Consider the following 19,390-nt stretch of genomic DNA (forward strand, 5'->3'; position numbering starts at 1 on the left):
CACGTTCTAGTTCATACCTTCTGCCGCTAGGGCCGTAACTTAGGAGCACTGTGGCGCTAGTCAGCACCTGTTCGCTGACGTCAGCTTGAGTGTTCGTGGTCATATTTCGGCCAACAGAGCACTCATATTGCGTAATTATTATGCACTAATGAAAAATAATTTTGAAACAAATATTTCAAAAGTCATTCACAAATTCTTTGCAATTAAATGGACGCAACATCACATATGCTGTCCTACACTATGTAAGTCTACGGATTCTCGCATTTGTCCACCAGTGTGCAATAAATTTTTCGTCACACTGAACAGCTTACTTGACCAGTCATCTAAGTGAAAAAATAGTCACATATATGCCGGCTGTTCATCACGGAATGCAGCCGTTCTTACTCTAGCGCCGTCCAAACAGCCGTAAAGTAGCAGACGAACAGGTTATAGGTAGCGCCACCTACGGCGAGCGATTGAACGAGAGCGGGGACACGCGCTCCCATAGGAACCCCGCTATCTGAACAGGTCAGGAGTGTAGTAGGTCATGGTCTGTGAGCTGTTTTGTGCCGCTGGCGTATCTTTTATTGAAAGCGCGCCAACTTAATTGGCTGAAAGACCTTTAAGTTACGACTGACGCCTATAGGAACAGTTAACTGTGTTGTGATCTTGCTGTTCGCCCTATCTTACAATGGCAGCGTGGGGCGATGGTAGGTAAATCTCAAGTTTTGGTTGAGCCAGTGGACTTCATCGACTAACAATATCGCTACTAATGCAAAGCCCATTACATTCGCCTATCTCGCAGGTGGAGGCTTCATGCCACCGGACTCTCAACAGGACACGCCTCAGCGCAAGTTCGTGAGTGTCGATGCTGAATATTTTGCTGCTAAAATGTCGTTGCGTTGTACGCGTAAATCCCACTCAACGAGGTGTTGACAGAGGTCCTTCTAAAATCAGCGAACGTCAAAAAAAAAAAAAAAAATATCTGCGGTGTAAATCTACACCAAGAACTTTTTTTTTCTTTTTTTCTAAAAAAAAAACAAGCCTGGCCCATACTTGTTTCATACTTGTTTCAAAACTTCAAAGAGAAACTTACGATCATTTGCTCATTCAAAAAGGCAAGCGATAAAGATAGGCCACTTCGCGGTCGCACTTTTTAAGCGCTGTTGTTTATCGTACATTATTATTTTAACACGGCAGAAATATATGAACCGTGAACCATTCACAAATATCGCCCACTACATCATCAAACACGTGACAAACACTGTATATATTTGTACAAGAAATTTTATTATTCCTAAGTGGTAGCTATATGTCACTTCCATTCCCCCTTTATTATAACGGCTTTATGGTCGGTAAAGTGGTCGGTGATTGGGTGGTCGGATGTTTGCAAGGACGAAGTAGTGGGCAGTTTGCAATGGTGGGACTATAGGTAGTCACGTACATACATACAAGGGATGGACAGACCCACGGCTTTAAAAGCTTCACCCCTAAAAGGACCATCAGTACACCCAAAGGCACAAAGTTTATAAATCTCCAAAAAATGTTCCCGCCTCTACAGTTGTTGTTGGCGCACATGCTGTGGTATCCATACACAAGCCATGTTGGCATGATTACTTGTGAAGCAGCGTGTGGCTTCACAGCTCGCACAACTTTCAACGTTAATGTCGGCACGACTCTGCTTCAGAAGGAAAGAGCCACAGTGAACTGCCACCATGTTGCATCATGTGTATTGCTTGCCTCTGAAACTAAATGTTGATGGAGATTTGATCATTAAAAGAAAGAAAAGGCCAGTTCTTCTTCAGGTGAACTGATGCCTTTTTTTTTTTTATGTTGGCACTTACAGGCAGGCCGCCACGACAATGTTGTTCCATGCACAATAGCTCAGATCCACATGATGGGTCAGGACTCTCTGACCGTAGGAGATCTTGAGGTGCAATATGTGAGTATTTCTAATTGTCGTTTGCATTGTCATATGTTGAATTCTTTGTGACTCTGTTCACTTGTGAGTGACGAAGTTATGTAAGAAGGCATGGCAGTGTAGATAAGGCTGCACTGCAGTGTCTTATGATGTCTATAATGTGTCCTCTCCGTCTTTTTACATTGTCGCAAATGCAAAAGAAGGCTAGTATTAATGAGAGGTTGTACAGATATCCACCTAGAAGCTGCTGTGGCTTGTAGCTGAGTCTGCCATTATTCTTTTATTCAATTACCCTCCTCTTTTTTTACAGTGTTACAGAATATTCCGAATTATGAATTAAGTTTTTTTTATTCCTATGTCTTTCACAGCTGCAACTTCCACAATTGAACAAAAGAAAGAGCATTTTTTCAGGAGCTTGTTTCATTTTTGAACACAACCAAATGAATCCTATGCTTTTCGTGGCATAATTGTCTGTTTGGTTCTATAATTGAGTAATTTAAATACTAGGCATTCTATCATGCACCAGCAGGATTTATAAAAAGTGGAATGGCATTACATAAGGCAAACCTAGTCCACGTTGCTCTTTAGACTCATGTAGTAGCTAGTAAATTTTTTGTTGATGAGTTTTAATACATAATTCCCTTTGCAACTCTACGAGTGCTCATCTAATTGTCATAATGTTAGTGAGGCATATGCAGGCATTCTTAATGGCAGCTAATTGCACTATTTTCAACAATGTGCTTATTGCATGCCCATTTCTTTCAGTTGATAAAGAAAGCCCATGAAATATGAAAAGCCTACATATTTAGGAAGAAATTAGGGAGCATTTATGCCTAATACATGCATCTGTCAATAAAATATTAAAATGTACCAGCTCAAGCTGGCATTCCCACTTTTTCTGTTGAGTTTTGTTCATGTGAAAATTTTTCGCATGCCTGCATTTAGCACCGTGCACTAAGTGATTGCCATTTTGGCATGAGGTATAGCCGATTGTTTTTGTCTTTTCTCCACAACAGGTATCGTTGGTGGGACTGGTGACAAGCGTTGACCAGCAGAGCACTCGTGTCAACTTCACCCTGGATGACAGGACAGGCCCACCGATCGAAGGACTGATCTTTGCCCAGGAAGAGGCAAGTCTTTGCAGCACATGTGCACACTTCCTTACAGGCAGGCAGTAGTTAAAGAGCATTTTTTAGTTCATTAATTGATAGTTTTAGTAATCATTAATTGACAGGTTTGGTAATCATAAATTGATTGACTAATGCTCTAATGGTAGACTAATGTTCATTTCGATTTTGATTCACAGTGCTTTCTATGGGATAACTGTAAAAGTGATTCGTCCAATGCCATTTAACACGAAAGTGTTTTATGCCAAGATCCATCATAACTCTGCCGACGCTTTTTTGTCACGGATATGATGTAAAATACTAACTAACAGACTGCAAACAAACAAAAAAAAAACGAGAGGTTCTGTTATGGGGTGTTGAACCAGCGACCTGCTGTTTGCAATGTGTGGTGCTAATAACTAGGCCATGAAGTGTACGTTGTTAAACCTGCTAACGGTAAGCCATTTATACACCGTATACTGTTGGCGGTCCTCAGAGCTCTGCAACTTCAGCATGTTTTTGGCATGGGGAGCGAGATGGCGCAAAACTCGCGTTGAGTAGCGTTGGGTGCGCTCTAAAAGCCATCGGCTCTCGCGTTTTGGAGAGCGTTGTCTCCACGGAGCATGGTCTCTCCTGCGTGCGTGCTTATCAGGTTTATGATTCGGGAGAGCAATGAGGTCACTTGGCTTGCTGCTGCGGCCGCATTTAGGAAAGGAGCACGCTGCTTACACCCGAACAGAAGTAAGAATTGTGACTGTTTGCGCTTGTTCTGTGTATACTTGTGTTTTGTAATCATTAATTGACAGGTTTGGTAATCATAAATTGATAGACTAATGCTCTAATGGTAGAGTAATGTTCATTTCGATTTTGATTAACAGTGCTTTCTATGGGATAACTGTGAAAGTGATTCTTCCAATGCCATTTAACACAAAAGTGTTTTATGCCGAGATCCATCATGACTCTGGTGACGCATTTTTGTCACGGATATGATGTAAAATACAAACTAACAGACTGCAAACAAAAAAAAAGGAGAGGTTCTGTTATGGGGTGTCGAACCAGTGACCTGCTGTTTGCAATGTGTGGTGCTAATCACTAGGCCATGAAGTGTACGTTGTTAAACCTGCTAACGGTAAGCCATTTATACACCGTATACTGTTGGCAGTCCTCAGAGCTCTGCAACTTCAGCATGTTTTTGGCATGGGGAGCGAGATGGCGCAAAACTCGCGTTGGGCGCGCTCTAAAAGCCATCGGCTCTCGCATTTCGGTGAGCGCCGTCTCCACCGAGCATGGTCTCTCCTGCGTGCATGCTTATCAGGTTTATGATTCGGGAGAGCAACGAGGTCACTTGGCTTGCTGCTGCGGCCGCATTTAAGAAAGGAGCACGCTGCTTACACCCGAACAAAAGTAAGAATTGTGACTGTTTGCGCTTGTTCTGTGTATACTTGTGTGTTTGTTCTGTGCTAGTTTGTTTCTGGTTGAACAGTGCGCTTTCAGTGTCGAGCTGTGACAGTTTGTCTGCGCTCGTCCTGTGTACGCTAGTTTCGTGTGTCTTTTCTGCTTGAGGTGTGCACTGCAAGTTTCGAGCTGCTTTCCGTTCTTCATGTTACTTCGCAATTTGTTGCTGTAGCATTCATTCCTTCGCCCTTGTGGCGAAACAATGCACAATTAATGCTCAACTGCCTTTGTGAAGACACGCTTCACTTTCGTCTTATACTGATGATGATTAATATATGGAGTTTAATGCCCCAACACCACCATTCTTGTATTACTGATTCCTAGAAAGAGGGATCAGCCACGTTTTTTATTTCACATGCTGAAACTCTCCGACTCTGAATGTTTCAGTCTTTCTAGTCTAATTTCATATCTGATGGCATTAGTAATTGAAGCCATCACCACTGCCATGTTTATTATCTCACTGCTTCAAACCAGTGCTCTCATGCATTGTTCTGTTTTCAGTCATAGCAGTTTTCAACAGTCAGCTTTGCTGCAACCCAAAGGTATTATTAGGCAGTGTATACCCAACACATTGCACTGAAATGTGTCAAGACTTGGAAGGAACCACTGTTATGGGACATGCATGCTCTATAATTATGTACACGCCCTCCTGCCTCTCTTGTCGGTAAAATATCATTATCACGTGCATGCTTTAAATCTACATTCGCTTAAACTAAGTTGCAATGAATCCCTGATTCATTCCTCATATGCCCTAATGGATTCGTTACTCGTAGTGACTCATTCTATGCAGTGCCTACTGATGATCTCATTTTCATGCAGCTGCAGTGTGGCCAACAGCACAAAGTGCTGGAAGATATCTGCTAACATCAACCCGAGTACAATTACCCCAATGCATATAAACATTGGGGAAGCATAGAGCTACGGTGGCAGCCCCTGAGAAATGAGCCAGTATTACTTATTGCCTGTAACTCGATCACAATAAGCATCTTCAGCTCTGCCAAGTAGTGCTTGTTGCGCGACGCTGTTGTAGCATACTGCACATTTTCAATAGGTGAAAAACAAAGTCATGGTGTGGCGTTTCGAGTACCTAAGCGAAATACAAAGGTATGCCCTCTCTCTCTTTTCTCCGACCGCCCAACTTTTCAGACAACCGCACCAAGGCCACCATCACTTTGAAAGCTCTCCTCTCAGCTGGGTCTTCATGAATGCAGGAGCAGCAGCGTGTCCTGAGCCACCTTGTGGAGGGAAGCTACGTTCGTGTGGTGGGCCCTGTGCGTTCTGCTGAGGGAAAACGACAGCTCAAGGCCTTCAAGGTTTTCCCAGTGACCGATCTGAATGAGCTGACACTCCACCTTGCCGAAGTGGTGCATTCCAACATGGCTCTACGTGTGGTTAGTCTGGCACATCTCTGCATTGCCCTCATTGCCTTTTGTTTCCATTTGACAGTACACAACACAGTGAAGCCCAGATATATTCGAAAGACAGTCACCATTATTTTCAGTACATTGAAAGCTGCTCCCCTGCAGCTGTGCTTTTTCTAACCATAAGGCTTTTTCTAACTACTAATGTCTTTCTAACAAGTCATGCCAACAAAACAGCTTTCTTCCGGTTAAATTTTGTCAAGAATATGGGCATGTCTCGGATCATGAACGGCTCCTGCAGTAAAGATTTTATTTGCGCTCAATAATAATAGGTTTGCTTTGTTAAGCTTCAGTGCAATGCCGCCTGAAGCATGCTACCACAACGAGTACTCAATTTTCGTCGATTCAAAGTATGAAGATAAATGTGCACTTGAATGTAATGTTCACTAGATTTACTAACGAAAATAGCAGTATGTACTCACGTTATAAACAAAAGAGAAGTGCAATTTACTTCAACAAAATAAATTTTCCTGACATTTTCTTTTCTTCTCTATTTGAGCTTTTCTGATCCACAATTTGATGAGCCTCATTTGCCTGTTATCTTAAAAAGCTTAGCATACGCAGAGTAGCTTAACAAAATAAAATATTCATTAATAAAGTTTATGTTTCTCTCTAATATTTATTTTTTTAAAGGTGCACACTCAAAGCACACTTAACAATGAATGCATGCTCACTTCTCTGTCATGTCTGCAGGATTTGGTTGACAGCTATGAGAATCTTACAGGAAGGATATTTGGGAAGAATTATTCAGTGCCTGTTTACTACATAGTTGTGATCGGTGCATTCATTGCAGACTCGATATTTTGCAGTTGCTGTTACAAGCATTTAAAAATTCAATTGCTGTAGCCACAGGTTTTCCCTGAGAGAATTCCTCGCAGGAATTCTATACACTGTTAGGAATTCTGTTAAAGCGATTTCTGACAGTGTATACAGTCCGTGTAACCTGTTTTACTTACTCTTAATTAATTTTTGCTTGTGCTCTTCTCCTACCAGGGCTTCACTCCCAGCTCAGTGAAGCATGAGCCAATGGACACAAGTGCCAACTCATTCCTTGGAGCTGGTGCTGGTAATTTGGGTTTGAACCAGCAGCAGAAACTGGTAGGTGGCATTTCTTTTTGCCTGCAATGAACCATTCTGTATATTAAGACGTATTGTGTATTTTTTTTACCCAATTCTTAGTCTACTTTGGTTAACTTTACCCCTAAAATAACCAATGATTCTAGCACACATTTTTTTTCTCCTCTGAAAAAATTTGTCTGGAAATTTCTTGAGCATTACAATTCAGTGTGATACCAAAACTGCATTCGCAACAGCCTGGTCAGAGCCAGTCTAATCAGTGTCATCGCCTTGCTCTTAGAAGATGACAACTATGAGCGACTAGTTTGCATAGCATAACGATGAAAACCCGCTTTCAGTTTAGTTACAAGTGCACTTTAAAAACAAGTTAATATTCTTGTTCGAGAGAATCGCACACATTGCATAATGGCCTAAGCCTAACAACTAGCAAAGTTGTTAGGCTTAGGCCATTATGCCATAGAGGTGGTTGAGTAGGGTAAATGCAGAACACAAAATGCTCTAACTCTTTGGGGCACAACATGTTTTGTATTCATGTTGGTAAAGGGATGCCAGAGAATGATGACTGACATTAACTCTTTCACTCTCATAGATGTACTGGTATGTTGTCTTTCTCCCTGCACTCCCACCTCCCTTCCTCGCAATGTTGTCTGTTATGTGTCCGAAAAATTTGCGCCATAGCTCAAATCTGGCTGACCGTCCGCGATTCTACTGGTTGCACCATCTATTGAATCTATTTAGAAGTATGTATTGTCACTCCTCACTGTGTTGGTAGATGTATGCAGTCACTGACCGTTTATTCGGACTCGACGAGAACCGCCAAAAAGTCCGAATAATCGGGAGTCTGAAAAAACGGGTCCACTAAAAAAAAAAGGCACTTTTATAGGCCCTATCGCCCGAAAAAACTGTCATGTCTGCACACACACACGCTTCCGAGATGGTTTGCTTGGAAATAGAAAATTCTCAAGCCACTTGAGACTGAGGTCGGCCGCCTTCTACATGGCGAATTATCTCTGCTTTCTTCGTCATCGTGAGCGTCTTGTAGCTCCCACGTTGGCCGCGTTTCTTCACTCCCGACGGCGCAGCAACGGGTGGCATCGTAGCCATTTCAGCACGCCACGGAACACGCAAGAGAGCGAGAACACAGAGAACAAGACAAATCAGGCCTAGCCGCAGAATCAGCTGACTGACAGTGCTGACAAACGCCACTGCGAACAGACTGTGAAGGTGGCTTGGCTTGGCCGCTCGACTGGCAACTTATTTTTTTTTAAATAAGAAGCATCGCCACACATATCCTTCGAGATCGGCAATGGCGATTTCTGCGTGCATTTTGACACAGGCCCGGCATCCATCCATAGTTAGTGCTGCATATCAATGCTAGCAACATAGCAAACGTATTGTTAATGTCGCTGTCAGCGTGTAATGGCGTACTTCGACGCACCCGGTCAGTCAAACGGAGTCCGATAATCGAATGGCGCACAGTGGGGCGTCCGAATTTCAGGTCGTGAGTTTACATTAGGATCAATGGGGAGAGTGGTGGTGCCATGAAGATGTTTGAATAAACAGGCATGTCCGAATTTTCGGCGTCCGAACAAACGGTCGGCGACTGTATAGAAGTACAAAGCAACCACACCCACCCTTGTATGTAATGAGGTATGACTGCTTCATGTGCACTACTTTCTTGCAAGCGCTACCATGCAGAGGGCACGCAATTGTGGGGAGAGGGTAGGTTTGCTGTGCCCCCCCCCCTTTTCTTTAATTTTTTTTTTCTTCGGTGGGCACGCTCGCTAAGAAGCGTCAAAATACGGGCAGTCGTCATTGTCTTTCCTATAGACTGAAAAATGTCTCAATATTTGCTTTTTCCCGCTTGCCATCACATGCTGCTCCTAACAGCAAACAAGGTTGTTGTATTCCATTTCCATCCCTATTTGTCATACGACTCCACAGCTTGCCATTTCTTTGCGTTTCAAGCTTCGAATTTCAGTCTGGGAGGATAGAGTACCCTGGTCTTGTCTCTATTTTGCTTTCGCCGATATTACAGATATGCTATGTTCCTTTTGCTGAGGATTTGGGTGTGTTTTAATTAGAAGGAGTTCAGGCACTGCAATGGATGTTATTTTTCGTATGTTGGTCTTGTCAGTCGGGTCCTGCAACACTTTTTCAAGTACAGTGAAATCTTGATAGAATGAATCTCAAGAGACCGCTAAAAATAATTCGTTATTTATGCAAAAATCTTAAACGGAAACACGAGTCGCCTACCTGTGTTGTGTATATTCACGACTGTGTTATGCTGCTTGAATAAACGCGAAAAAACAAACACGAAATATTACAGAATCGGTGCACGTTTATTTGAGAAAAAGTGCAATCTATCCTGATATGGGCAATTCGACTCCTGAAAGACGGACTCTCAAGCATGTGCATCCTTCTTACGCGCTGTGAAGTATCAGCGTTAAATACTGATTCTTCATGTTGGTTCGCGCCCATGCTTTTTTAACATCGTCTTCGCTCTCACCGCCGTTTCTTTATCACGACAAATGCTATGGATCTTGATATGGATGTATGGAGCTAAGCTCACGTGCATGCTTCGTCGCCGCACTGTGTAGTGTTAGAGAGATACACAGATAATCATCGGCGACTTTATCATAGGTCACTCGCGTCGCATTTTGCATTTTTGATAGCATTCCGTTCGTGCTGCTTCCGGAGCTCATCATGAACGTTAAAACTGCGAACCAAAACGCTAGAAAACAGCAGTGAGACAAGCGGGCCGGTCAAGCTGTCTGATGAAAACAAAGGCAACGGAGTGAAGCCTGACGTGAAAGACAAGTACTAGGCAATGGTGATGGTGATAAGGCTATCCCACATTTGCTTTGAACAGGAGGGGGGAGGGGGCAGATAGAAACACGTGGGCACTCTGATGAAGATGATAGTGGCACTTAAGGAGCTGGCCATTATTTCTACAGCGGCGGGTAAATTTTTCAAATCGCTATTCCTTATTTTGAAGTGTCAGGGGATAAAAAGAAGATAAATTTTCATTTTTTATTCTGAAACATTGTTTACTGAAATTCGCAGTAGTGAAATATTTTTACATTAAACCAATGGACATTTGGAAGGGGATTTTTGAAAAATTTGTTAATCTGAAAAATTGTTATGCTGAGGCTCCCTAAAACGAGATTTGACTGTAATCACGGAGTGACTTCACTATCAACATTTCTTGCTTCACAAATCAATCGCCACACAAAAAAAAAAATGTTTTAAAACCATGAAGTGCGAGTGAATTTACAGAAACTTGTCGTTCGCTTTCAACACCACTTCTCCCTCGTGCCAGTTGGCGTGCTCATGGCTTACTTGGGAGGAGGGCAAGAGGTGACAAAGGAACTGGAATTTCACATCACCCTGCATACTTGTTATTTATTTTTTGTTTGGATGCATCAGCTCACTGTATGTGTTATTATGAGTGCACTAGTGCAGTTAAGGTGAGTTAATTAATTTAATGGGGTGTGTAATTTTGCCACACTATGGAGTGTGACACCGCAGTAACTATGCAGCACAGGAATGTGCAAATCAGTCAATGGCCGAGTCCTCCCCTCTGTAACACAATCGGCACCACATTGACACGAAATTGTAGAAAAAACGGTGAGCAATTTGTAGCCGTCTTTCAAACTTAACCGTAAAATCCCTGCTGCATGCTGTGCTGTAGTGTTTGCCTCAGATGTGTACAGGATAGGCATGTGAAAATAGTAAATTTTAGGTTCGAAACAAATAGTGGTTTAGACGGATCATTCTAACTTTAAAAATGATGAATTCGAGTAAGGGCAATACATATGTTCATTTAACCACAAAGAAGGGCGTTGCATCAATGCGGATTTCTCCTGGATAGGTGTATTCACGGTACAGTACTTTTCCACTGCAGTAAAACCACCTTTGCAGGGTTTACGCTTAACTTACACATGTTTATTCTGTGGGGAAGCCTTCGAACAGTGGGTCGTCCTCTCCAGCGCCTTCTAGTGGGTCGCCATTTTAGAAAAAAGAAGAGCAGCTTGTGCTGAGAGTCGGTACCCGCATTGACTGTCACTGTCAAGCATCGTCGACAAATGTCCGCCAATAAACGTCTCAACAATTTGGTGGACAGTGCTGTGCCCTTCTAACACCTTCGGTTAGCATTCGATGCCTTTGGAGCTTCGATCCCGCACCGTGCCTTCTACCATGCATCAAGACGCCGCACAGCAAACGCTTCCCCCTGCACCGACGCCATGTTCCGGTGTCCCCCGCATCGACGACCCTCCTATCTTCACCGACGCGGATGGCACCGACGTCGAGGACTGGCTTGCTATGTACGAACGCGTCAGCGTTCCCAATCATTGGGACGAGGCAGGTAAACTCGGCAACCTGGTTTACTACCTCGCGGGTGTGGCCGGCATGTGGTACAACAACCACGCGTCCGATTTCCCCACTTGGTCCGCTTTTAAAACCGCCGTCGTCGACGTGTTCGGCCGTCCTGCTGTTCGTAAGCTGCAAGCCGAACAGCGGTTACGTGAACGAGCTTAGCAGACCGGTGAGTCCTTCACAAGTTACATTGAGGACATCCTTGACTTGTGCGAGAAAGTGGACGCGAGCATGTCAGAGGCTGACAGAATTACCCATGTTCTAAAAGGCATCGCTGACGATGCCTTAACCATGCTCCTGGCCAAGCACCCTCGCACTGTGGCAGAGATCATTACACTATGCCAGAGTTACGAGGAGCTGCGGCGGCAGCGCTCGATGACCCGTCGACCACCCTCACGTGACGCTGATCTCTCAGCCTTGTCAACACTTCCTGACCACACCACCTTGCTCGCTGAAATCAAGTAATTCGTGCGTGAGGAAGTTGCCCGCCAGGTCTCTTTACTGACTTTTGCTTCCCCGCAACGTGCTCAACAGCCGTCAAGCACACTTCTGCCTCCCCTCCGCCGAGCCATTCTGCAGGAAATCGCGGAGGTCGTTCCTGAATACCACCAGCCGCCTCCAGTATCTACACCACTCAGTCATGCCCAAGTTATCGCCAGGCCACCCCCACCGATTCCTGTGACTGGCCCCCTTGGTTACACCGAAACCATCGCCAGGCCCCAGGCTTTCGGATAAACTGTGCCGCCTACATATGCCGACGTCATCCACGTGCCCCGTGTGCCGCCCACTATGCAGTTATATCAGCAGCCGGCTCGCCCATCGCGTTCTGCGACATGGATGGGACACGCGAACCGATGGCGCACTGCTGATAATCGCCCCACCTGCTTTGCTTGTGGTTGCGTCGGTCACGTAGCACGCTATTGCAATCGTGTGCAGCAACCGCAGGTCGCCTCCAATTTTCCCAGTCAATCGAGCCGCTTTTATGACCAACCGCCGCCTACGTCACCATCGTCCCGCCCCGCTCCATCTACCCGCCGTTCACATTCTCCGCGACGTCGCTCACCGTCGTCGATGCGGCCACGTCCACTAGAGGGTGACCAGGAAAATTAGTCGTCGCAGTCCACGAGGCAAGGGCTGCGACGCTGTCGAACTGCGGAAGCCCTTAGGAAAGCCCATCGAACGTGATAGACGTGCTTGTGGATGGTGTTCGTGCATCTGCCCTTGTAGATACTGGAGCCGCCGTATCCGTCATGGACGCAAAACTTAGCCGATTACTGTGCAAAGTGACCACGCCACTTTCCGGGCTCTCCCTCCGTACAGCCAGCGCGCAAAGCATTCACCCTACAGCGATGTGTACAGCCCGCCTCATGATTCAGGACATGATGTATGCCGTTGAATTCATCATAATTCCTTCATGCTCTCATGCCGTCATCCTAGGATGGGATTTTCTCTCCCGCCACGACGCCGTCATTCATTGCACACCAGCAGAAATAGAGCTGACACAATTCCCTTCTTTGACGCCGGCCGACAGTCCATCTGCTGCAAACAAGTTACTCGTCAGGGACGACACGCAAGTGCCCGCAAACTCGTCCACGGCGGTGCCGGTCTACTGCGCAAGTCTTTCCGACACCGCTGCACTCCTCTCGCCATCTCATCGTGTTTTCACCAGAAAAGGCTTGCTGGTTCCTTTCGCGACCGTGCAAGTCACTCACGGCAGCACCACTATTTTTGTTCTGAACTCATCTCCGTACAGCGTTACGTTGGTGCGAGCGGAATGTGTCGGCAGCGTGGAACCCATCGAAGACGCACAAGTCATGGATCAACCTGATGACACGCACTGCCGATGTTCCAATACGCTTAGTGCTGTTTCTAATCTGTTTCATCATCTGCTGATGTATTCAGTCCTTCCATTGCCGACAACCTTACGCCGGTCCAGCGCTCCAAGCTTCTGGCCCTGTTGGAAGGATTCCGCTCTTCTTTCGATGTCGCTCAACCTTCTCTCGGCCGCACATCCACTGTCACGCATCGCATCGCACAACCACCACTACGGCAACGTCCATATCGCGTATCTCCCACAGAACGCCGTGTAATCAACAAGCAAGTGGACGACATGCTTTGCCGCGATGTTATTCGACCCTCTAACAGCCCCTGGGTGTCTCCTGTCGTTCTCGTCGCGAAGAAGGACGGTTCTGTGCGGTTCTGTGTGGACTACCCACGCCTCAACAAGATCACTCGTAAGGACGTATACCCACTACCGCGTGTAGATGACGCGATTGACAGCCTGCAAGGAGCCGAATTTTTTTCATCTCTCGATTTGCGCTCAGGGTACTGGCAAGTACCTATGGCTGAGGACGCTCGACCGAAGACCGCTTTTGTCACTCCCGACGGCTTGTACGAATTCAACGTCATGCCGTTTGGGCTGTGCAATGCGCCCGCCACCTTTGAGCGCATGATGGATACCGTTCTGCGTGATTTGAAATGGCACACGTGCCTGTGCTACCTCGATGACGTCATCGTTTTCGCTCCGGACTTCTCCACGCATCTCCAACGCTTGCGGCATGTTTTAACGCGTCTGAGTGACGCCAGTCTGCAACTGAACCTAAAGAAGTGCCAATTTGCAGATCGGCAGTTGACAATACTTGGCTACGTCGTGTCCAAGGATGGAATTCTTCCCGATCTAGCCAAGCTTCGGGCCGTGACCGAGTTCCCCAAGCCAACATCCATCAAGGAACTGCGCAGTTTCGTAGGACTGTGTTCCTACTTTCGGTGCTTCATCCGAAACTTCGCGTCTATCGTATCGCCGCTGACGAAGCTCCTCGGAAGTAACGGGCCTCTCCATTCGTGGTCATCACAGTGTGACGACGCATTCAGAACGCTCCGTCGTTTGTTGACGTCGCCTCCAATACTCCGCCACTACGACCCTACGGCCCCTACTGAGGTACACACTACGCCAGTGGTGTCGGTCTCGGCGCTGTCCTTGCGCAGCGCAAACCAGGTTCCCGGAATATGTCGTGGCGTATGCAAGCCGTTCGCTTACAAAAGCTGAGACTAATTACACCGTCACAGAGAAAGAATGTCTGGCAATCGTCTGGGCCCTTACCAAGTTCCGACCTTATTTGTATGGTCGCCCATTTGATGTAGTCACCGACCATCACGCACTATGCTGGTTGTCGTCATTGAAAGATCCCTCAGGCCGTCTCGCCCGGTGGGCACTTCGCCTGCAAGACTACGACGTCCGCATGCTGTACCGCAACGGAAGGCAACATGCTGACGCCGACGCCCTGTCGCGCTCTCCCTTGCCTGACGACAAAGCCCACGACTAAGCGTCTCACCTTGCCATTTCTTCCATTAGCATTCATGCCGTTGCTACTGAACAGCGCAAGGATCAATCAATGGATTGCCTCACTGATAGACTTGCTGACTGATCCATCCACTCGCGCGTTGCCTCGTCAAGCCCACCATTTCGCCGTTCGCGACGACCTCCTCCACCAACGCAATTACAACAATGACGGCCGCCAGTGGCTACTAGTCATACCCCGCAGTCTGCGCTCTGACATATGCGAATTCTTTCATTCTGATCCGCAATGTGCGCACTCCGGGGTATCAAAAACTTGCCACCGCATTCGCCAACGGTACTTTTGGTGCGGCATGTACCGCTACGTGCAGGAATTCGTTCGCTCCTGCATAGAATGTCAGCGCCGCAAAACTTCAACGCACCTGTCGCCGGTAGGTCTGCAACCTCTACCTTGCCCTGCCAGGCCGTTTGGGCGCCTTGGCATCAATTTGTATGGGCCACTTCCACTAACATCAGCTGGTAACCGCTGGGCCATTGTTGCTGTGGACCACCTCACGCGATACGCCGAAACTGCCGCTCTTCCCGCGGTTACAGCGAGCGATGTGGCCTCCTTCCTGCTCCAACGATTCGTCCTGCGACACGGTCCACCTCATTGATTTGTAGGGTTTAACGTCCCAAAACCACCATATGATTATGAGAGACGCCGTAGTGGAGGGCTCCGGAAATTTCGACCACCTGGGGTTCTTTAACGTGCACCCAAATCTGAGCACACGGGCCTACAACATTTCCGCCTCCATCGGAAATGCAGCCGCCGCAGCCGGGAATCGAACCCGCGACCTGCGGGTCAGCAGCCGAGTACCTTAGCCACTAGACCACCACGGCGGGGCCACGGTCCACCTCAGGAACTGCTCAGTGATCGAGGCCGCGTCTTCTTGTCTGAAGTTGTCGAAGCCATTCTCAAAGAGTGCAACGTTGTTCACCGCAAAACTGCTGCTTACCACCCGCAGACGAATGGCCTCACTGAACGCTTCAACCGTACGCTCGGCGACATGCTCTCCAAGTACGTCGCCACCGATCACACAAATTGGGATGCCATTCTACTCTTCGTCACCTACGCATATAACACCGCCCCTCAGAGCACTACTGGCTTTTCACCTTTCTTTTTATTATATGGAAGGCACCCGTCGCACACCATCGACACAATACTTCCGTACAAGCCAGATCCGTCCGAGTGGGCGCCTATTTCTGCTACAGCCAAGCTTGCTGAAGAGTGTCGAGAGCTTGCAAGGACCTTTACAGCGCATGATCAAGAGCGGCAAAAAGGCATTCGCGCTGACACCAGCGCTACTGCGCCCACTTTCCTCCCTGGAGCGCTCGTCTGGCTCACGATCCCTACCACATCAACTGGCCTATCTTCAAAACTATTGTCCAAATACGAAGGCCCCTACCGTGTCGTCAAACGCACTTCCCCTGTAAATTACTTGATCGAACCAATCGAACCATCTTCGGACATGCGCCGTCGATGGCGCGACATTGTCAACGTGGAGCGCCTCAAAGCCTACCACGACCCGCTCATAGTAACCAGCTGTTAGGTCACCAGGCGGCTCCCTCTTCGTACCCGGGGTAGTTGTGGCGAAGCCTTCGAACAGTGGGTCGTCCTCTCCAGCGCCTTCTAGTGGGTCGCCATTTTAGCAAAAAGAAGAGCAGCTCGTGCAGAGAGTCGGTACCCGCATTGACTGTCGCTGTCAAGCATCGTCGACAAGTGTCCGCCAATAAATGTCTCAACAATTCGTTCATTTTGAAGACTTCAAAGTTTAGAGCACATACATAGTTTAAATTTGTGTTGAAGTGAATTCGAATACTCTAGTGTTCGTTCAAGTATTTGTTCAAGACATTCGCACTTGCCTATGATAGGAATCTCGGCAACCAATCAGCGCCATTTTTCGACCTTATTAAAAAAAAGTGTTGCAGGCCTTTAAATGTTTTTGTGTCTTCAGTGTAGTAATGTGTCAGCATTTTGTTTTATGTTGCTGTTATTTTTGCCTCTTGCTTTACAGGTTTGCCTGAAATTTGAACAGTTTTGTCAGTCATTTCAGGGTTAGACTAAAGAAATTTGGCTGTATGTTAAATAAGTTTTGGGATAACGGAATGTGGCCACGTTGCACACGGAATTGCCCCATCTTTCAGGTGTACGAAGCTATCCGGGAGTGCACAACCAACATTGGGATAGGCTTCGATGAAATTTGCTCCAGACTGAAGTCTATGAACAAGAATACAATAAGGTAGTTTCAACACTTTTTTATGCATCCTGTTTTTAAATATGTATACTGTGTGGTGAACTAAGACTACATTGTGGTGTTTTGGCCTTGAGAGTATAGCAGCAGTTTGCTATACTCTCAAGGCCAAAGGTGTTTTGGCCTTGAGAGTGCCTTGAGAGTATAGCAGCAGTTCTCACTTACTTCATAGTTGCGATTTTTCACATTCTCTGTTGCCCCGTCTTCCAAATAGCAGTTTCATTTGATGGCTAGATGCCGCCCTACAAAAAGTTTGCTTTGGCCGTTTATCTAGTCTCCAAACAAGAATTGTACGCCTTGGTCTTAATTTTCCTTTCATAAAAAACTGCCCTTTCTACTTTCCCATAAAAAATGCCATGTTTTATCGATAAGCTGTCATGCTATTTATGATCTGGAAGTGCCAAGCACGCAACGAAACAAAAATAATTAGTGTGCAATAGGCAGAATGCAAGGACAAGCAGAAGTTATTGTTTGGGGACTTGCAAAAGTCTCAAAGGATGCAAGCTTTGTTTGGAACATCAGACAAGTGCTAAGCTGGCTACTTGTGTTCCGAGAATTGCTTATCAAAAGTTTGCACGATTGGATACTTCCATAGCTTTATATACAATGAAGCTTAAGTATTTTAATGTCTAAACAAATATGAGGACCATCATACATGTAGCAAGCAACTGGGCTAGATGAGAAATATGCATTGTTGGCAGTGGAAACCAAAATAAGATTTGAAAGGAGAGTTGTGCTCTACATGAGATCAGATACTTGCACGCAGAAAATTTGGGGCAGTGACAATTAACATCTTCTAGTTTTGGTTATATTGATTAATGACCTTGAAATAAAGGGGTACTGGCACCATTTTGCGAAGGTGAGCCTGCTCTGCCATACAAAGAAGGCTCCGAGCAAGTGTGAAGTTCAGAAAATTCCAATAAAAGATGTTATTTTCATAGTACTAAATTTTCTCATGGTGCACCTACCAACATTGACACACCCTTGATCTCAGGCTACAGTACTAATTCTGGTGACTTGACGCACCGGTCTGGCTAGCTGTGAGGACGTGGGGTACCAAAACGCTTAAAATGTACAACTGTGCATCACCAACGCAGCACTACGATAGGGAGAGGCCGTGCAAATGTCATGATATCTTGCAAAAGCACGTGACAAGAAGCTCATACAAGCCACGTCAGGGCACAGTAGGAACCGAGACCAATGTTTAAAAATATACTGTAATTATCTTTTAAAGGATGCATTCGCACTTAGCAGTTCGAATTTTAGGCTTTTGAGGGCTTTGTCTTTCATAGGACACGAAAAACGAACTGAAAATATTTACGTTAGTGCCCCTCCAAGCACAAGTAATGGCAGGCCAAGATGAAGCTTATGTCTTTATGAAACTTCTTTTTTTCAGGGACGTAGTGGAGTTTCTTGCCAACGAAGGACACATTTTCACAACCATGGACGACGAGCATTACAAAGCCACAGACTCGGCGTAGCCCTGCATTCCACAACCTGTATTTCGTTAATGTATACAATGTTCATTATCTACTACCCACCATTTAAGAAAATGTAATAGATTGTGTTCTTGTAAAAGCTAAGGCCTTCGTCCTGTCTTCTCGTAACATTCACAGTCAGGTGGCATTGCGTTGCTTTTCCCTGCTGGCAGTTTAAGCAGAAGGAACATAAATGTGAAAAGCCCCGTTGGTGAAAGCAGTGCACTGCAATGTACGCTGCTGCAACATTATGAAAATCAGCAGACCCTACTTCATTTTCCCCATGTGATTTGTCATCTGTTAGATGGCAGCCTCTGAATATTCCCAAATATTCTTTTTGAATACTTAAGACACAAATCTTTCCTTTTATATAAATCGTCATTGAACTGTGCTGAAGGTATTGAGCCTTAATAAAACCGCAGCTTTACACGCCTTTGTCAGGGGTCCTTATTTGTCACCTCTCAAACATTTAAGGGGTGTTTACGGTGGAAAGCTTTACCTTGGGTAAACAAGCATGACTTAGTCGCTGACAAAGTGGAGCATTTAGATTGGAGCTGTGATCTCGCTCGCTGCACCTGTGTACATGTCCAAAATGCGCAGTACTACCGTGGCCACACAGGAAGGCCAGGAACATTGCTAACATGCACAATGTCACAGCCACGTTGGCAACATTCAACGAAAGTCACTACATGCCTTCTCATCTCTCGTGATGCAGTGTTCTGAATGGCTTGCTACAAGTAATGCCTTTTTTTTTTCCCTGGCGATGAAAATCAGTCTGACCAATCAGCGCAATGGTCTTTTTTTCTATTGCAAAATGTCGCTTACCTGAAATCATTCAATGCGAATGGAGTTTTACGTTTTACTGCTAATATACAAGCCCGCTTATACGAGTTGGCACTAAAACTGAACAACACGGGCCGGTAAATAAGCGGCCAACATTTCAACTTTATTTTCACTGTGTAGTACTGATAAACATATGTAGTA

General features: G+C 45.9%; 1 protein-coding gene across 1 annotated transcript; it reads left to right on the forward strand.

Moving 5' to 3' along the window:
• Positions 1 to 534: 534 nt before the first annotated feature.
• Positions 535 to 18,511, forward strand: RPA2 (Replication protein A2). The gene is made up of 8 exons (XM_037412612.2): positions 535 to 689; positions 785 to 837; positions 1,826 to 1,921; positions 2,917 to 3,030; positions 5,673 to 5,852; positions 6,876 to 6,980; positions 16,822 to 16,916; positions 18,325 to 18,511. Exons 1-8 carry the CDS (start codon positions 671 to 673, stop codon positions 18,407 to 18,409), a joined length of 747 nt encoding a protein of 248 aa, XP_037268509.1. The 5' UTR covers positions 535 to 670; the 3' UTR covers positions 18,410 to 18,511.
• Positions 18,512 to 19,390: the final 879 nt, after the last annotated feature.

The sequence above is a fragment of the Rhipicephalus microplus genome, chromosome 1 (genome assembly GCF_043290135.1).
Source record: "Rhipicephalus microplus isolate Deutch F79 chromosome 1, USDA_Rmic, whole genome shotgun sequence".
NCBI classification, from domain to species: Eukaryota; Metazoa; Arthropoda; class Arachnida; order Ixodida; family Ixodidae; genus Rhipicephalus; species Rhipicephalus microplus.